The sequence below is a fragment of the Dreissena polymorpha genome, chromosome 4 (assembly GCF_020536995.1).
Source record: "Dreissena polymorpha isolate Duluth1 chromosome 4, UMN_Dpol_1.0, whole genome shotgun sequence".
In the NCBI taxonomy this organism is placed as follows: domain Eukaryota; kingdom Metazoa; phylum Mollusca; class Bivalvia; order Myida; family Dreissenidae; genus Dreissena; species Dreissena polymorpha.
This window is the reverse complement of record NC_068358.1, coordinates 3,662,538-3,683,968: the sequence shown is the minus strand read 5'-3', so window position 1 is coordinate 3,683,968 and position 21,431 is coordinate 3,662,538. Positions and strand designations below refer to the sequence as shown.

At 36.5% G+C, this 21,431-nt stretch overlaps 1 protein-coding gene across 2 annotated transcripts; it reads right to left on the bottom strand.

The window, feature by feature from the left end:
- Positions 1 to 1,565: 1,565 nt before the first annotated feature.
- LOC127879725 (lambda-crystallin-like) lies at positions 1,566 to 21,049 on the bottom strand. Of its 2 annotated transcripts, XM_052426741.1 has the most exons (7): positions 20,954 to 21,049; positions 5,754 to 5,988; positions 5,143 to 5,304; positions 4,254 to 4,448; positions 3,150 to 3,255; positions 2,324 to 2,360; positions 1,566 to 1,884 (listed from the first exon to the last, which is right to left on the bottom strand). In XM_052426741.1, the coding sequence occupies exons 1-7, from the start codon at positions 20,989 to 20,991 to the stop codon at positions 1,770 to 1,772; spliced, it is 888 nt and encodes a 295-aa protein (XP_052282701.1). In that variant the 5' UTR covers positions 20,992 to 21,049; the 3' UTR covers positions 1,566 to 1,769. The 2 variants fall into 2 exon arrangements, with proteins under 2 accessions (XP_052282701.1, XP_052282700.1); XM_052426740.1 differs by lacking the exon at positions 2,324 to 2,360.
- Between the last annotated feature and the right edge of the window lie 382 nt (positions 21,050 to 21,431).

Genomic DNA, 21,431 nt, shown 5'->3' with positions numbered 1-21,431 from the left:
TTACTATGTAGTCTAAATATGCCATTTAACACGATATTCCAATTATTTTTCCATTTGTGAATGAAAACTGTTGAAGAACTGAGACCTTTCGCATAAATTATAAATGTATTTTCGGCGCGGATGCGGCAGTTATCAGGTTTATCGTACATTTCAAAACTGGCTCGAAAAACGTAGTATTAACCTTAATTGTTCGCAAGCGAACAACAAGCGAACAACTAAAAACCATGTATTAATATACGTCCATGCCTGTGGTTCTATAAAAGCAACTTCAATGTGCGTTGAATCGTTGTTATATCATTTTTTACGAGTTATACGTCTCAACAAATTCATTACAGATGTACATGTGAGCCAAGAACGATAACTCTGCTCGGGCATCGAACGTGAGTATAGTACACTTAGTAAATATAGAAATAACATGTTATCCTTGAATTAATAATTTAAGTCAAATATTCAGCGTCATGTAATATTTTCTAAAATGCACACTTTGTACAACCGGTATAGATGAAAGGAAGCAAAAATAAATAAATAAATAAATTGTAACTTAACACAAAAAAAATTAACATTTGAAGATAACATTATGTTAAATTATAACAAAACGTCATTTCCTATGGAATGAACATAAATTTAACATAAACAAAAATATGTCCAAAAAGAAACTGTAACTGTGTGCATACATGAACGTTCTTTTTACATACAGTAACATTGATAACAGACACCATCAGTAAAAATGAGTTTCAAGACAATAGTAATATACAATTACTTATGACAAGAAAGGAAGAAGCCTGAATGCAACACACTTTACTATTAAATACACAGTTGTGTGTGAGCAAATATGTGATGCCTTATTCTAACTTTCCGTAAAAAAGGATGTTCTAAGGTTGTTCTAGATTTATTCTAGTTGTATGTTTTACGAAGTGTTATTTGTATTGTATTTGCTCGGAATAGTCTGCATATTTATATTTATCTACGGCGCTATACACTGTTGTAAGAACAATGCACTGAACATGTTTAAATAACAAATGTTCATGTTCTTTACATATATTCTGTTTTCCTGTTCCATGCTGTATTGAACCTTTATGTATACTGTTATGAAAACTAATTTATGGCTATTGTTCTAATTGTATTATAAGTATAATCTTTATGAAGAAACATAAAGATTGCTATTGTTTGTATTTTCCCATACAGCACTAAATGATTTTGTATGAAATTGAAATGGAAATCACTGGGCAGAAATTGGCTGGCAGGAATGTGATTTTGCCTCCTTTTGGGTGATTTCCTCCCTTTCAATGTCAAACTAATATGGCAAAGAGTTATCACTTTGCTTCATCTATATACAAATAAAGAGTTTAGTTGACAACTGCAAGGGATGCGGGATGCATTTTTCTTCCCTGAGAAGGTATCTGGAGCATATATTTTGTCCAATTTTGTATGAGTTTTTAATAACTTGAGGCGTGAAATTGATTGAGGCGGAGCGTGGCGCTCAAGAAGCAGGTCCGATGTCAAGGTATGTGACAGGACATGACGAAATTTATACGTGCACATCGCCCTTAATAGTTCAATACAACTTTATACCACTTTAAAACTTTATTTCTGAAACATGGAAACAAAGTTTCTCTTAGATATTGCTAACAATGATTAAAAGCCATTTTTGTGTCTGCATTCATGCGTCGTCTTCCCCATCCAGACGCTTGTTAAGCTGGCTCAGTGCTGCCAGACGCTTGTCTCGCCACTGACGCCGCTTCTGTAAATCGTCTAGAGGAATTCGTGCCTCAAGCTCCTGTTGAATCTGATCGAGCACCGGGCCACCAAACGTTGATGTCGGCTTCAGGGTATTCATGACTCCCTCGATCATAGCCGCATACCGCTCGGCGTATACATACATACCTGGTGAACGAAACAAACTGTTAAAACTAAGTGCCCATATATCCCAATAATAACGAGCCCTTGAAATACCAAATTAAAATTATAGCCTTGAGCTTTAATGACATAACAACCTCCAGGATATATGACTACAAACCGTGTCACACTAAATCTCAACTTACCAAATTTGCCACTGAGACAGCTTGCAAATCTTGAACGTCGATTTCTATTTGTTTTATATTCAACACCAAAACTAAGACGGGGCTTAAGGTTATTATGCTAGCAGCCATGTAATATAAACAACGATAATTCTACATATTTTTAACAAAGAATCCTTTACACGAAGTACTAAACGTGTGTACCCACGTTCCTACTGTAAGAATACCGCGTATAGTGTAAGCATAACGTAAATGCTGTTCATAGTGTTAGCATAATGTAAATACTGTTGGCACAATATACCTACCATTCATACCGTAAGCGTAACGTACACACAGGACAAACTGAAATCATACCGTACATACTGTAAGCATACCGGGTAGCTTATATCCCGTATGTACTGTTCGCATAACGTACAGTTTACCGTTCATACAGTAAGCATAATGTGCATCATTTGACTGTTAAGCAAATACCGTGCACATTGTAAGCATTACATCCATACTGTACGCATGAGGTACATACTGTATGTGCTGTTAATTATTTACAAAACATAACGTACCAGTCGAATTAACATGAAGTCTACATTTTTAATAACTAAAATAGTAAAATCTGATTGTTTTAAAGCTATAGAACAGGAATGTATATTGTTAATATTTTTTTTCTTCTTAATGCTTAATATTTTATTGTAAATCGCAATAGAATATGTTGATATTTTGTGGCAAAATAGGCCATGAATGTGCATTTATTAATTTGTTAGTAGAACATATATACTGTACATAATGTAAGCATAATCTACATACCGTAATAATCTAAGCATAACAAACATACCGCTCACACGAAAGCATTAAAGGCACAATGTACATACTGCAAGCATAACATATTTACTGTAAGCATAACATTACAGAGTATAACATACATACTGTACGCATAAAGCACTTACCGTACGTACTTTAAGTCTGACATACACACCATAGTACAGTTATCATAACGTATCTTTAGCATTTGAATCGCTTAAAACTGTAATAAAGCCATGGACGCGTATATACTGAAAATATTGTAAGCACAAAGGACTGACTGTGTACACCGTAAGCATAACGTAAATAACATAAATACTGTAAGAGCAATGTTCGTACCGTCGGCGTTCAGGTAGGCGGTCTCGAAGGGTCCCATGAAGGCGTAGCGGCGACCCAGACCGGCGCTCATCACCTTATCCACGCCGTCCACGTCAATAACGCCGTCCTGCAAGTATAGTAACGTACAACGATAACCCCGTCCTGCAAGTATAATGACGTACAGCGATAACCCCGTCCTGCAAGTATAATGACGTACAACAATAACCCCGGCCTGCAAGTATAATGATGTGAGTCAATAACGCCTTCCTGTTAGTATAGTCACGGACATCAACAACGCCGTCCTTCAAGTATAGTCACGTACATCAATATCCCCGTCCTTCAAGTGTAGTAACGTATATCAATAGCCCTGCAAAAATAATGACGTTATTCACTAATGTTGTTATGTAATCATAGTGACATACGTAAACAACTATTTCCTGTAACCATAAGAAAACGCAAACCGCTCTTTTACAATAGTGACACTAAAATAACGGCGAAACTATACGGCTAAACAAACAATTAAAAAAACATACGACACATCATTTATGAACGAAAATTATGCTCGCAATTCTTATCTGTATCGGCCAGAACAATTTTTGTCCGTCCGATTCATGGCTGGTTAACAATTCAGATTAACGTTATCGATCTTTTGAGTAATTATAATAATTCAAAACAAATATGGAATCCTGGTTTTTGATTTACTGTATGTCGCTCTTTGAGGTTGACTAACGACATTAAAGCGACGCACGATACAACAATAGATAATGTTCAACGATACGCGAGATTTAGACATTTTTGTAGAATTGTCGCGTTCAAATATGTCACGACTATCTGCTCCGAAAATTGAATGTCGTTGTAATAATTCTCTTAAAGCGAAACACAATACAACAATAGATAATGAACAACTACACGCGATATTTAGAAATTTGTTTGTATCATTGTCGCGTTCAAAGCTGCCACGAAAAGCTGCGCCGAAAAAGGATGTCGTAATAATATTCTTGTCTTTATTCATTTCCCGGCGTCGTATGGTTGCACTGTGTCGACTTTAAACGGCGATAGGCGACATTCAATATGGCACTTACCGGGTTCAGTACGTAAATAACCTTTTTACAAAGCCAAGTGTACCTTGATTAGACCCCATGCCTCTCGCATTATGCTGTATTGGATACGGTTGAGTACGAATCCCTCGATCTCTTTCTTGAGCACAACAGGCACTTGACCCAGTTTCTCCATTATCGCATTTGTGGTGGGGACAACGTCTGGGTCGGCCCACGGACTAGGGATGAGCTCCACCAGGGGGGCGTAGAACGGGGGATTTGTCTGTGCAAATCATGTTTTGCATTAAAGATATGTGATATTTTGCATAATAATTAAGAAGCGACGTCGGAAAGCAGGTCTTAATGTACGTGCAAAAAGTGTTGCCTAAGGATCAAAGGACCATTTCAATAACCAATCCTGAAATAATTTCTTTTCGTTAAACATATTTTTTTTAACGCAAACATGTAAAATTGCGAAAATTGCTGTTGACTAATTAATGAGTGGTACAGCAGCATTTTAAAACTGATAGATTACGTGACACTCAATACCTTACGTGATGCCCCAATAGTTCCAACCATATTCATTGGAATTGCATAATTTTTTTCGCACATTTTTTAAATCTGAGACATTCGACTTTGTTTTCCAGGGGTCTGTGGTTCGTAAGTCCCTATCACACAACTCTGTTATGCGTATATATGTAGGGCAGTATGTATGAACGTTTTTAATTAGACGCTTACATTTAAGACACATAAATGCAGTTTAAAAATGTGTGTGAACAGCCCCCATACCCGAAATACAAATGGGTTAGTCATTTTTTTCCTCGTGACAAATATCCGCAATACTTTCATCCCATAAAATACTTATATAGTAGATGGCATGCTCTTGTATTGTCTGCGAACGCAAAGACGTTATATTTATTCAAGGTAAAGGTATAAACAATAATATATGAACATAGCCCCTATTCAATGTTGCATACCGGATGTGCAACGATGAACCTGTTCCGGTGCGTGATACCCGCCGCCAGCTTGGAAGGCAGCAGGGCGCTAGCAGAAGAGGCGAGGATGCATCGGTCGCTCATGAGAGAGTCTGCCTGGGCGTACACAGAGGCCTTCAAGTCCAGACGCTCAGGAACGCATTCCTGAAGTTAGTTGGTTGAAATAATAGCTCTACTTGAATCAAAACATTTTAAATTGAAAACATCTATTTAAGTTCTTGAAATGTAGGCAGCTCGACAGTCGTCAAAATGCTACAGAACTACTTTCCTTTCTTCCTTCCCATCTCCTCATACCGTCATTCCTTGTTAATTACATTCATGAGCATCTCCCTTAAGACCGTCATACCTACCCATTTATTCCTTCTTTCCGAACGGTTATTTTTTCTTGCTCAAATCTTTAATTTTAAGTTAATTCAATCAGTTCGTTCCTACCGGCAAATCATTTCTTTTTTGATGCATTTATTCATTTTTGATATTTATTATGATGCTTGTTTATATTTTTATTGATTTTTTTTAATTTCCATTTTTATACATGTATAAATATACATTAATGTATGTGTTTACATAGCTAATAATATTATACATGAACTTACCTGTATATACATCACATCTTTGACTGCATCGGCGAAATTCGTCGTGGTGCGAATATTCTGGAATTGTTGATCTGCGCTCAGAGTTCCCCGCAGGAGCCCCTGCCTCTCCAGATCCCCTAGCTGCATCTTGATGTCACTTACAGCATTCTCCAGCTGTCGTATTTCGATGTCGTAAACCGTCACACGGTACCCGGCTGCGGCGAAAAGCATCGCCCAACTCCTTCCTATCAGGCCACTAGAAACAGGCGGTTTTCAGGTTAGGCGACTTATTAGTTAGGCTCACTTATCCGACAGACCCTTACTTTGCCTAAGAGCCTTACTGTTTTGTGTTTGTTGTTTTGTTGTTGTTTTGTTGTTGTTGTTGTGTGTGTGTATTTTGTTGTTGTTTTTTTCGTTTTTTTTTGTTTGTTTTTTTTTTGGGGGGGGGATATTGCAGGTTGAGCTTTTTGCTAAATTTGATCGTAATAACTTAATTGATAATTTCAAATACAGAAATACACGATGCAAATTCCTGTCATTGAACACACTCATTATGTAAAATAACACATGTTGAGTAAAAAAAAAACAAGTTAAAGAACAACGTTTGGTCAAACAAAATATTTTTTAGTTTCGATTGGAAACTACACATTCTTTTCATGCCTCCTGGTGGCGTATCGACGGTGAGTCGTCGTAAATATTTTCTTATATAGGGTCCATTTACGGATAATTGATAAATGATCATTGGTTTAATAAGCTTGACCTATTTTTCAAAACAGTCGAATAACACAAAAATTAGCAATTGAAGACACTAGGAATTGCACTACAGAAAAAACGTCATTAGTACTGTGTGTTTTTTACAATATGTATTAGCAATAGTTTGTAGGATGGTCGCCGTTGTTTTATTTTTAATGATTGCGTTCTAAACGATATAGTAAATTGAATCTGTCGTTGTGTTTTCATTTCGCCATGAATTGAGGGGCCTTTTCACAGATTTTGGCAATTTTTAACTTATTCATTAAATGCTTTATATCGATAAATGTAAACATTGGATCGCAAAAGCTCCAGTAAAAAATCAAGAATAAAATTAAAAAAAGGAAATGAACATTGCCCGGACCAGGTTTTGAACCAGTGACCCCTGGAGTCCTGCCAGAGTCCTGAAGTAAAAACGCTTTATCCTACTGAGCTATTCCGCCGTGTACACATACTGAACGTATTTTTATCCCCACGCTTTTTGAAAAAAAGGTGGGGATATTGTGGTGATCTCCGCCGTCCGTCCGTCCGTCTGTCCGTCCGTCCGTCCTGGCCACTATCTCCTCCTACACTAAAAGCACTAGAACCTTGAAATTTACACACATGGTAGCTATGAGCATATGTGCGACGGTGCACTATTTGGAATTTTGATCTGACCCCTGGGTCAAAAGTTATAGGGGTTGGGGTGGGGCCGCGTCAGAAATTATCACTCATTTTTTTAGGTTATTTTACATTTACTTCTTTATTTCTAAACCAATTCACTTCAAATTGATACTGGACCTCACCTATGACAATACGGTCAATCTCAACCATGCATGGCCCCATTCCCAACCCTGGGGCGCCCCGCCCACATAGGCCACACCCACCAAAAATTTCCATTTACTATAATTTTTTCATTTCTACACGGATTCACTTCAAATTGATACTGAACTTTTGTTATGACATTAGGGTCAATCTCAACTATGCATGGCCCCAATCCCAACCCTGGGGCGCCCGCCCACATAGGCCACACCCACCAAAAAAATCCATTTACTATAAAAAAAATTTAGGTTATTTTACATTAACTTCTTCATTTCTACACTGATTCACTTCAAATTGATACTGAACCTCTCTTATGACAAAACGGTCAAACTCAACTATGCATGGCCCCTTTGCCAACCCTGGGGCGCCACGCCCACATAGACCACACCCGCCCAAAATTGCCTTTTACTATAATTTCTTCATTAATACACTGATTCACTTCAAATTGATACTGAACCTCTCTTATGACAATACGGTCAATCTCAACTATGCATGGCCCCATTACCAACCCTGGGGCACCCCGCCCACATAGGCCACACCCTCCCAAAATTGCCTTTTACTATAACTTCTTTATTTTTACACCCATTCACTTCTAATTGATACTGAACTTCTCTTATGACAATACAGTCAATCTCAACTATGCATGGCCCCATGATCAACCCTGGGGCGCCCTTGGGTCAAACATGCGGCGTGGGGATACGCGTCGGCCTCTGCCGCGCCATTTCTAGTATACCTTATATAAGCAATCTTCGTAGTTTCACAAAATTTAATGACAAAAACAGAACTCTCTAAATTATTCAATCGTTTCGCGTTGCAACGCTTTATAATTTTTAGGTTTTAAAATCGTCAAAAGATGCATATAATGCCTAAATTAGACCATGGTAAATGTTCAGTATTACTGTTTCCTCACAAATATCATAACTAAAACGAAAATTTGCGAATCTGAAACAACTTTATTCAATTTTGTCAATTTACCAAAGCGTGAAAAGATCCCTTTAAGTATATTTTTAATTTTACAAGAGTGTACATTTTCTCCAACATTTTACGTCGAGCTCCGATATTTATCTTGAAAACTGCGTTTTTGTCTAGTACTGCTATCATTGCTTCCATTATTTTAGTGCTGCTCTCGGTGCTTTGTTTAATTCTAAAACTTTTCTCGGTAATTTGCTTATTTATAGTATTGATCCTGGTGCTTTGATTATTTATTGAATTGTGCTTGGTGCTTTGATATTAAATTTTCATGTTGCCCTCGATGCTTTGATTATTTAAAGTACTTTATGGTGATTTGGTAATATCTTGTACAACTCTCGGTGCTTGATTATTTCAAAAAGGTTCTTGATGTTTTGATTATTAGTAGTAAGTTTCTCGGTGCTTTAGTTACTTCTATAACGAAAGGATTCGTAGTCGAAATAGATGCTTTGCGTATTTTCACTGCTACAGTATAATTACCTACCTTAGTTTTAAATTTGCCATGTAAACAATATGACATTGTCACTTGTTCGTCATACAGTAAGTTAATTATATAGCTAAAAATAATGTATTAAGCATTTAAAGAGTATTTGATATTTAAGGAATGATTTTAGTAAACTCCTGCGTATATATCCGGCTTGTTTCCGTGTTAGTGGAGGAGAAATGCTAATCGGTAATCTCCGTAGAGTGCGGATGGAATTTGGAAACGTCGGTAGTTTCCGGATCGTGTCTTTCCGTTGGCTAGGTGGCGCTCTGTTCGCCAGTATATAAAGGCTTGCAAATAGACAAGTTGGGGCAGTCCTCCGGTGTATGCGAGCGGATCAACATCTGAAGAAAAGGGACGTTACTCTAAAAGAACAGTATTCTGGAGCAGTTGGGTATTTACGTTGGCTTCAAGCTTTAAACGGTGCTGCCCGGGCTGCAGAGTTCCTGTTTCTTGGAGAGGGTTGGAATCTACGGACGTCGTACAAGGCAGTGACGGAAGCTTCACCTAAGGCCTTGGGGTGACGTGAGCCAGTGTCTTCGCGGAAGCCAGTAGCCTCACGGAGGCGGTGACATGTAGCTTCACGGAAGCCGGAGGATTCGTGGAAGGAACATCGGCATTGTGAGGCCGCGCACATAGCGCTCGGTGGCGGCCTCAGGAAATCGGTCGAAGGCATCGATTCCCCTGTTTTGGTCGCATTGTATATATTTAAGGCGACTCAATTACTCTTCATTTTCCAATCATAAGGCGGGTAGCCTGAGAAAAAATAGTTTTTATTAATTGTTATTTGCAATCGGCCTTCCGAGGGTTTCGGAAGGCACATCGTCATTGTGAGGCCGCGCACATAGCGCTCGGTGGCGGCCTCAGGTAGTCGGCGGCTCGCGCTACACTTCAATATAAAGAAGTGAAACTCCAGCTTCTCGAGCAGTATTGAATTTTCATTAAAACAATTAATTGGTCCTTTATTTAAGGCAAGTGACCGATTGCCCAAACAGTACAAAACAGCACAATACAAACCAACATAAACACAAAATATGAATAAAGCTGGGGTCACCGCCTTGGAACGGTCAATGCAAAGCATTGGGGGTTTAAACCTGGTTATAGAGCGCTGAACCTCACACTTGGCCCAGCAATATTCATAATACATTTAAGTGTAAATAAAATTTAACGTCATAGCATTGTAACTCAAATTAAACAATAATAAAAGGGAATTAAAACGCATTCAACTTAATTACTATTTAATTACTCAATTGCATTGAACATACAAGAGTAACAGAGTTACAACTTTTTGACGAACGATCAAATAAAAATATTAACAATTGTCAACTACATTCCTTCTTTATAGAAAAAGATTTGAGAATGTAGCATCATGGAGTTAATATCTCAGATAATCATCGCGCAAATACAGGAAGAAGCAGCAATAATGGGTGTAAAAATTCCATATTACATAGCTTGGTTGTTTATGTGACTGCTAAAAAAATAAAAATAATTAAATCAAACAAGAAACGCCTATCAGAGAGAAAATATAAATAAAATGGAACGTTATAAACCCAATGACCTATGCATGTAGATTACAACTGGGAAAGTCGGTCGTATGACGTCACAAAAATCCATAAGGACATAAAGACGTGAACAAATTCCAGGGACAGTACTAAATAAAAATATTAATGGGGCTGTGCTACTAATAAAAACAGTTTAGGTGATTTAATATTAAGAAGCAAATGAATAAAAATGGTAATTCCATTAAAGCGACATTATTGGAATCAAACAGTATATAGGTGTTTTGACAACAAAAGACAAAAATGATTTGATGTACGATTTGAGTCCAAATGTAGTTTTCATGCAGATTTGTTCATACGACACAATGACACAATTTTATTCAACAGTGAAAAATGCCTATAATGTAGTTTTCATGCACATTTGTTCATACGACACAATGACACAATTTTATTCAACAGTGAAAAATGCCTATAATATCACTAATGATTCCAAATTTTAAGGGAAGAAAGATATAGTGAATCGAAAACCATCAAACACGTGTTTTTAAGTACATAAGTATCGTATCCTTTTGATAAAAACAAGTTAATTAAATTGAAAAGTTTAATATGACCATTTGGTTTAACATATTTTAATTTGCGGACACGCTTCAAAACATCTCCGTAAAATGATGGATGGGAGATTCCATTATTTAAATTCCATTTTAAAGAAACATTATATTTTGAAATTAAATCACCATACTTAGAGTAAAATCTAGCAAATTTATTTCTTAGGTTATGATACAAAAAGCCTTGTTTAGCAATTTTTTAGTTAATATTAGTTTACGATCATTAAAGCCTTTAATACACGAACACGCTCTGGCATAACGTACCAACTGCGAAATGTAAATACCATAGGAAGGTCCTTTAGGGATGTTGCCATCTAGAAACGGAAAATTCAAAATTTCAAAGTTAAAATCGTCCCGTTTGTCGTATAAACTAGTTTTGATCAAATTATTATTAATAGTTAAATGTAAGTCTAAATACGCAGCGTCTGTATTGGATATACACGATCTATTTAAGACTAGTTCTTTTGGGTAGATTTTGTGAATATATTGTTCAAATAATGGATTATCTAAATTAAGTATGTCATCAATGTACCTACTAGTAAGGTTAAAACAATTAATCAAATCTACTTGCTTAGTTTTAGATAATTCTAACATAAATTCGCTTTCATAACAATATAAAAAAAGGTCAGCTAGAAGTGGCGCACAATTAGAACCCATAGGAACGCCAATAATTTGTTTAAATATTTTACCATTAAATTCAACAAACAAGTTATCCAAAAAAAAGTAAGTGCTGCACAAAAGTCTAAACCAGTCCAAATGATGTAATTATCTAATATCTGATTAGTAAAAAAAGCTGTTTTAGTGTTTAAAGCTAGATACAAACACTTCTCTCTAGAAAAAGTTTTTTCAATCAAAGAAACAAGTTTGGATTTTATTAAAGCGTGAGGAAGCATTGTATATAGTGTAGAAAAATCATAAGTACTTACCTGTGACACCTTATATTTTTTATTTTCAATTTTATCGATAACTTCTAAGGTGTTTTTTATTGACCAAAATAGGTTAATATTACTATTTTCATAAACTTTATTACAAAATTTAGCTATATGATATCTAATAGCACTCAATGCAGATGTAAGATACACTGATAATTGTTTGGTGGTACAAGACACTGAATTAGCGATAAAACGACTTTTATATGGCGTCTTATGTAATTTAGGTATCCAGTAAAGTGATGGCAATTTCTTGTCAGTAATATTGACTATTACATTTAACTTTATGCATTGAGCAATATGGTCGGTAATAATTTCATTAGGTTGCTTATTGTGCTCACAATATGATGTAGTTAGTGAAAGTTCTTGTGAAATAGTTTGAACATAAAACACTCGTCATATTATTATAACATTATTAGCAGCCTTATCAGCAGGAACTAAGACGAATTTAGATTTTAAGTCTTCAAGCAATTTACAGAGATTTTGTTTATTAAATTTAGCTGAATGTGGTAGGGCCAAAGGATGTGTATCATAAAAACATATTTTATTCATGGCCATACTAAATATATTGTTTTCCAATCATTGAGTGCAGTAATTTCAGCATTTTCCTTCCTGCACCATTTAGTGCAATAATCATGTAAGGATGTTACGATATTCTTAATGCAGTCATCAAAATCAACAGGAATAGGCAGTCTGTACTTAGGGCCTCTGCGTAGCAAATTTCTAAGGTTTTTATTTTTAATGAAATTAAGGTCCCCAGTAATAACATGTCCAACTGGACCATATATATATTTAGAACTAGTACAGTCACATAATGTAGGACAATTTCTTATTACATTTATATCTGTGGAAAAAGAATTATAATTAAAAACGATACTTCTTACAGGTTTACTATATTTGTAGCAAATAAGTGGTGATTCAGTATTGCGGAAATAAGGGGGAATCAAGTCTTACTTTCGGTGCTTTATTATTTATAGCACTACGCTTTGCTGAGAATCGCCTTATTACCCGTTGACCCACTTGGGTTCCTCCGCGCAGTCCACCGAATACAGTCTCCACGTGCTTAGGCCGACGTTACAGGAGGGGACCAATGACGGACGAAATACCCCCTGTAGAGAACGACATGTCCATCACCAGAGGTACTACCTCGTCTTAAGCACCCCATACAAGCTCATCTTGTTATGTGTCTTTAATGCAAGAGTCGACACTGCCTACATTGCCTGGGACGGATGCAATGGAGTGGGCCACTGCAAAAGCAATGGTATTATTTTGCTTCAGACATGCGCTGAGCATGAAATGCTGATCAAAAACAATGTCTTCAGCTTACCAACACGTAACCGAATGTCATGGATACACACTCGAAAAAAGCACTATCATCTATTGACTATGTTGTCGTGAGAGGAAAGGACAGTCAGGATGCATTGGTGTTCATTTGCCGTGCCGATTGCTGAACAGAGAGCCCAAACGATGTCCGCATGAGAAGAAGACATCGAAACGCTTGAACATTGCCAAGCTGAAGACCACCAGTTGCAAGCAGCCTTTCATTAATACTTTGGTAGAGCGCTTGGAATCTACCTGTCCAGACGGAATGTGGAGACAGATTGCCCTTCACTCAGAGAGCTGATGCATACTCAAACATATTTGGGTCCCAAACCAAGAAACACAAGGACTGGTTAAATGAGAACTTCGAGGACTAAAAGCATCAAGAAAATTGGGTGAGAAACACCAACTCTATCAAGCCTACCTCAGTAGGTTAACGGGTTATGCAGACCGGCGCAATTATAAGAAATTCTTTGACGCCCTGAACGAAGTGTACAGCCCAACATCTTCAGGATCAAACCCCCTCCTCCGTTCAGACGGCAAATCTCTCCACGGAGAAAGAAAAGATCGTAATGAGGTGAGCCGAACACTTTGACAAAACTCTAAACTGCACTTCAAGCATAAATGGCGTAGCCATTAATCACCTCCCCACAGTGAGGGGCTGGATGATCCCCAAACCTTACTTGAGACACAGAAAGCTATACGCCTTCTCTCCAATGGCAATGTTCCGGCGGGTACTGATGCCATCCCATCTGAAGTTTACAATAAAAGGACAGCCATTACTGTCTGGCTCCAGCAGATGTTTCTCCTAATGTGGGAGCAATCGGCCATTCTCCAAGAATTCAAAGACGTTTCCATCATGCATTTGAACAAGCGCAAAGGTAACAACCCAAACAGGCCTTCGAAAACTGTTTCCCTGCTCTCCGTTGCAGGGAATATCATTGCAAAGATCTTGCTTAATCGCCTGATTCCTTACCTTGAACAAGGACTCCTACCTGAAAGTCAGTGTTGATCCCGCAGGTAACGAGTAACCATTGACATGGTGTTTGCTGCCAGGCGAAATGTAAGGGACAAAACACTGATCTTTTCTCCACTAATGTCGACTTTACAAAGGCTTTTGCCATATTAAGCAGAGAGGGTTTGTGGAAGGTCATGGTTAAGTAAGGATGCCTTAAGAAATTCATCACGCTGGTACGACAATTTAAAAGGGCATGCAGAGCAAAGTCCAGTGCAGCGGAGGGTCATCCGACCCATTCCCCCTTTCAAACGAGTTCAAACATTGTTCAGCCTCATGTTTTCGGCCATGCTAATAGACGCCTTCAGAGACCAGGATGTTGGTTTCAACATTAGAAACCGCATAGACAGCACACTGTTGAACCTGCGGAGGCTCAAGGCAAAACCAAGGTACAGGCAGCTATTATCAGAGTTCTGCTGTTCGCTGATGACTATGCCCTTAACGCTGTCTCAGAAGTCGATATGGAACGCAGTATTGACATGTTTATCCAACGCCTGTAATATGTTTGGTTTTACTATCAGCTGAAAGAAGACTGAAGTCCTCCATCCGCCCTCGTCTGGAAAGCCTTACGTTGGACCCAAATTCATTGTCAATGGCCAGAAACTCAACGATGTGGACCGCTTCAACTACTTTGGTAGCACACTCTTTGAGAATGACACCATTGATAACGAAGTGAACATACGTATAGCCACAGCCAGCTCCGCCTTTGGCTTGCTATACCCGAATGATCGGAACAGAAGAGGAGGCATCACCAGCAAGACCAAGCTGAAAGTATACAGTGTCGTGGTGTTCCATACGCTGCTCTGTGCATCTGAAACATGGACAGTGTATCAATACCATGCCAGGTAACTGAACCATTTTCACGCGACAAGTCTTAGAAAGATATTCGGCATCAAGTAACCACAACAAACTCCAGACACAGAGGTATTCGCTATGGCAGGTCTCCCCAGTATCGTCACTATCTTGATGCTAGGAAGGGAACGTAGCCCGTATAGATGACGAGAGGCTGTGCAAATAACTCTTTTATGGCGAGCTGAACCAGTGCCTGTGGTCATACGGCTGGAAAAAGAAACGCCCTTAAACAAACTCTCAAAGCCTCACTGAAAGCGTGTTCAATCAATCCATTACATTGAAACAGCCCGCAATTGATCGCACCACCTGGCGCTCTTCCATCTACAAAGGCGCCAAGACGTAAGAGAACAGAAAATCTGCCGCAGAGAAGAAGATGCTCGCCCGACAGGCCGGTGCTACCGACCCTCCTGGTGACATCCCGCTCATTCCCATTTGTTCATGACTTTCCTAGCAAATCCAGGGTGTAAAGGATTAGAGTTGTCCACGTCGAGTCGACGGGCGAATAACACTGTTTTCGGTGCTTTGATTGCTACTAGTAATGCGCTCGGTGCTTTGATTATTTTAAGTAATGCTCTAGGTGATTTGATTATTTCTTTTGTTGCCCTCTGTGTTTTGATTATTTCTAACACTGTTCTCGCTGCTTTTATTATTTCGAGTGTTCAGAGGGGGTAATCACGTGGTAGTCAAGATGGCGACGTCCATGTCGAGACAGTTATTTTTCTCCGTTTTATACCCTTTATTACTTTTGTTCATTTTTAAATGACGCTCACTTTTTCGCCATACCAGTAAAAGGGTGATTAGGGTTTATTTTGTATTTAAATTCGCTTTTTATCTCGACTTTACTTCCCGCAAATTTTCTGGAGCCCTAATAACGGCATCCCGCTAAGAAATTCCGCAGAGGGTAAAGTCGATATACAGAGCGAATATTACTATGAAATAAACGCAATTAACTTTCTTGCTAATATGGCTGGAAAGTGAGCGGAATTCAAAAAAATAATACAAAGTAATAAAGGGTATTAAACGGCGAAAAATACTTGCAATGACATGGACGTCGCCATCGTGATAATCACGTGATTACCCCCTCTGAGTTGCTCTCGGTGCTTGATTTATTCAATTTATTATTACTCTTGGTGCTTTGATTATTATAGTGTTGCTTTCGATACTTTGATTATTTCAAGTACTACTCCCGGTGCTTTAATTAGGTATAGTATTGCTCTCGGTGCTTCGATTATTTCTTGTACTGATCTCGATGCTTTATGTCTAGTAATGCTCTCGGTATTTTGATTATTTCTAGTACTGTTCTTTTTTACTTGATTATTTCTAGCGCTGCTCTCTGTGCATCGATACATTCTAGTACTGCTCTTGATGTTTTGATTATTTTTTGTACTGGTCTCGGTATTTTGTATTTCCAGTATTGCTCTATTTGCTTTGATTATTTTTGTGTTCCTCTCGGCCCTTTGATTATTTCTAGTACTGTTTTCGGTTTTTTAATTTATTTCCAGTATTGCCCTCGGTGGTTTGATTATTCTAAAATAATTATCGGTGCTTTGATTATTTATAGTTCTACTCTCGGTGCTTTTATGAATTCTAGGTATGCTCTTGATGCTTTGGTTATTATAATGTTTCTCCGGATGCTTCGATTATTTATAGTTCTGTTCTCGGTGTTTTGATTATTTCCGTTATTACTCTCCGCGCTTTGATTATTCTAGTGTTGGTCCCTGTGCTTGGATTTAATCTAGTTCTTCTATCGTTGCATTTATTATTTCTAGTTTTGATCTCGGTGCTTTGATTATTCTAATGCCGCTATCGCTTCTTTGATTATTATAGTGTCCCTCTCGGTGCTTCGATTATTTATTGTACTGCTCTCGGTGTTTTGGTAATTTCTAGTACTGTTCTCAGTGCTTTGACTACTTCTAGTACAACTTTCAGTGGTTTGATCACTTCTCGTACTTCTCTCGGTGTGAGTATTTCTAGTATCGCTCCCGGTGCTTTGATTCAGTGATAAAAATGTACGTCGGTTGATTCCCCCTTATTTCCGCAATACTGAATCACCACTTATTTGCTACAAATATAGTAAACCTGTAAAAAGTATCGTTTTTATTTATAATTCTATTTCCACAGATATTTATGTAATAAGAAATTGTCCTACATCATGTGACTGTTCTAGTTCCAAATATATATATGGTCCAGTTGGACATGTTATTACTGGGGACCTTAATTTCATTAAAAATAAAAACCTTAGAAATTTACTACGCAGAGGCCCTAAGTATAGATCGCCTATTCCTGTGGATTTTGATGACTGCATTAAGAAAATAGTAACATCCTTACAGGATTATTACACTAAATGGTGCAGGAAGGAAAATGCCAATGATTGGAAAAAAACATATTAAGTATGGCCATGAATAAAATATATTGTTATGATACAAATCCTTTGGCTTTACCACATTCACTTAAATTTAATAAACAAAATCTTTGTAAATTGCTTGAAGACTTAAAATCTAAATTCGTCATTGTTCCGGCTGATAAGGCTGCTAATAATGTTATAATAATATGACGAGTGTTTTATGTTCAAACTATTTCACAAGAACTTTCACAAACTACATCATATTGTGATTACAATAAGCAACCTAATGAAATAATTGCCGGCCATATTGCCGAATGCAAAAAATTAAATGTAATAGTCAATATTACTGATAAGAAATTGCCATCACTTTACTGGATTCCTAAACTACATAAAACGCCATATAAAAGTCGTTTTATCGCTAATTCAGTGTCTTGTACCACCAAGCAATTATCAGTGTATCTTACATCTGCATTGAGTGCTATTAGATATCATATAGCTAAATAATGTAATAAAGTTTATGAAAATAGTAATAATAACCTATTTTGGTCAATAAAAAACTCCTTAGAAGTTATTGATAAAATTGAAAAGAAAAATATAAGGTGTCACAGGTAAGTACTTATGATTTTTCTACACTATATACAACGCTTCCTCACGCTTTAATAAAATCCAAACTTGTTTTCTTTGATTGAAAAAACTTTTGCTAGAAAGAAGTGTTCATATCTAGCTTTAAACACTAAAACAGCTTTTTTTACTAATCAGATATTAGATAATTACATCATTTGGACTGGTCTAGACTTTTGTGCAGCACTTAGTTTTCTTCTGGATAACTTGTTTGTTGAATTTAATGGTAAAATATTTAAACAAATTATTGGTGTTCCTATGAGTACTAATTGTGCCCCACTTATAGCTGATCTTTTTTTATATTGTTATGAAAGCGAATTTATGTTAGAATTATCTAAAACTAAACAAGTAGATTTGATTCAATGTTTTAACCTTACTAGTAGGTACATTGATGACATACTTAATTTAGATAATCCATTATTTAAACAATATATTCACAAAATCTACCCTAACGAACTAGTCTTAAATAGATCGTCTCAATCCAATACAGACGCTGCGTATTTAGACTTACATCTTACTATTAGTAATAATATGATTAAAACTAGTTTATACGACAAACGGGACGACTTTAACTTTGAAATTGTGAATTTTCCGTTCCTAGATGGCAACATCCCTAAAGGTCCTTCCTATGGTATTTACATTTCACAGTTGGTACGTTATGCCAGAGCATGTTCATGTATTAAAGATTTTAATGATCGTAATCTTTTATTAACAAAGAAATTGCTAAAACAAGGCTTTTTGTATCATAACTGAAGAAGTAAATTCGCTAAATTTTACTCAAAGTATGGTGATTTAATTTCAAAATATAATGTTTCTTTAAAATGGCATTTAAATAATGGAATTTCCCATCCATCATTTTATGGAGATGTTTTGAAGCGTGTCCGGAAATTAAAATATGTTAAAGAAAATGTTCATATTAAACATTTCAATTTAATTTACTCGTTTTTATCAAAAGGATATGCTGCTGATGTACTTAAAAACACGTGCTTGATGGTTTTTGTTTCTCTATATCTTTCTTCGCATAAAAATTTGGAATAATTAGATATTATGGGCATTTTTCACATTTGAGCATAATTGTGTATTTGTGTCGTATGCACAAATCTGCATGAAAACTACATTTAGACACACATCTTACATCAAATCATTTCTGTCGTCAGTTGTCGAAACACCTATATACTGTTTGATTCCAATAATGTCGCTTAAATGGAATTACTATTTTTTATACATTTGATTCTTAATATTTAATCACCTTAACTTGTTTTATTAGTAGTTTAATATGCAGTACCGCCCTATTAATATTTTTATTTTAACTTTACAGTACTGCCCCTGGATTTTGTTCACGTCGTTGTGTTTTCGCGCGTCAATTACGTCATAACTCTTTCGCTGTTCCTGGGTACATGGATTTTTGTGACGTCATACGACCAACTTTCCAAGTTGTTATCTACATGCATAGGTCATTGAGTTTATAATTTTATTTTTATTTTCTCTGTGACAGGCGTTTCTTGTTTGATTTATTTTTTAGCAGTACATAAACAACCAAGCAATGTAATATGGAACTTTTACACCCATTATTGCTGCTTCTTCCTATATTTGTGCGATGATGATCTGAAATATAAACTTCATGATGCTATATTCTTAAACCTTTTTCCATAAAGAAGGAATGAAGTTTACACTTTTTCATAGTTTCATTCCATCGTTCCTCAAAAAGTTGTAACTCTGTTGCTCTGGTATCTTCAATACCATTGAGTAATTAAATGGTAATTAAATTGAATGCGTTTTAATTCCTTTTTATTATTGTTAAATTTTATTTACACGTACATGTATTATGAATATTTCTGGGCCAAGTGTGAGGTTGAGCGCTCCAAAACCTGTTTAAACCCCCAAAGCTTTGCATTGACCGTTCCAAGGCTGAGACCCCAGCTTTATTCTTATTTGTGTTTATGTTGTTTTGTATGGTGCTGTATTGTCCTGTTTTGTACTGTTTTGGCAATCGGTCACTTGCCTTAAATAAAGACCTACTAATTGTTTATAATAATAATTCAATACTACTCCAGCAGCTGGAGTTTCACTTCTTTATATTCTATTGATGCTCTCGGTGCTTTGATTATTTATAGGCATGCTTTCGGTGCTTTGATTATTTCTACGAATGCTCTCGGTTCTTTGATTATTTCTTGTATTTATCTCTGTTCTCTATTATTTCTAGTATTGCTCCCGGTGCTTGAATTTTTTCTAGTATTGCTCCCGGTGCTGTGATCACTCTATTATTGTTCTCAGTGCTTTGATTTTAATAGGAATGCTTTCGGTGCTTTGATTATTCTTGCTATTGATCTCGGTGCTTTGATTATTTCTAGTGTATATCTCGGTGCTTCGATTATTTCAAGTATTGCCACATGTGCTTTGATTAATATTGTGTCGCTTTAGATGCTTTGATTATGCTGGCATTGCTATTGGAGTTTTGGTTATTACTAAAAGTACTAACATAAAGCTACATCAATATTACAACGGAACGTGACCAAAACATAATATAAAGTTGCCTAACTAGTATTCAGTGCACGCGCGGAGACATACTTATTAAAACAATTCAGATGCTTAAATGCTGTGCCACGTGCACACTTTCTGTTACAAACGATGTATGTTTGTATATTATATCTAATGAGCGTTTCAGTTTTTCACCAGAAGGTTTGGTAAATGGTACGTGTTATTACGTTCGCCCTTTTCTAGTAGCGCTTCTAAAATGTAACCCAATAAAGGTATTCTTATTCTTAAGGTGTAACCAAAATTCATGATGCACATCAAATTACGTTAGACCCATAAGCAATCATTAATATCATGCAAAATTCATGTTAATACATGTATATATGCTTGTATCGGTTAACACGTATAACATTCATATTACAACACTAACTTTAAGTATGCCAATAGATGATCTTTATATTTTAGCAAACTAATGTATATTATATTATGTATATTATTATTATTATTACAATATTTTTTTAAATAGTGTAAGTCTTAATATGTTTATAAACTGATACCTTCCAATTATCCCGACATTTTCTTGCGAGCTTGCCATCTTGTAAACCAGTTATGACTACATGTATGTGTGTACAAACGTCTCTGCACGCCGCCTGGCATAAATTCATTAAAGATAACATTGTATTTAAAGGGACGTGTTCACAAATTTGTAATTGCTTCAAAATAGAATTTTAACATTATGTTTAAACAAGCAGATTTATATTCGTCGTGAAAGGAACTTGTTTACATATTGTGTAAATGACAATTTCCCCACATTAAGACATTCAGTAAAAAAAATGCCCTTTAACAGTCAGCGAAATAACACTTATAACATAGACTCTACTGAAAGTAAATTTGATTTTATGAGAAATCGTCAATACATATTAATTAAAATCATAAGACGAAACAAAGCAGAAACGATTGCAGTTTGAGTGTGCCTGTTGTTTTTGTAACATGTTGTGACACTGCGGATGGCTTATATAAATTGATCCTGTATCA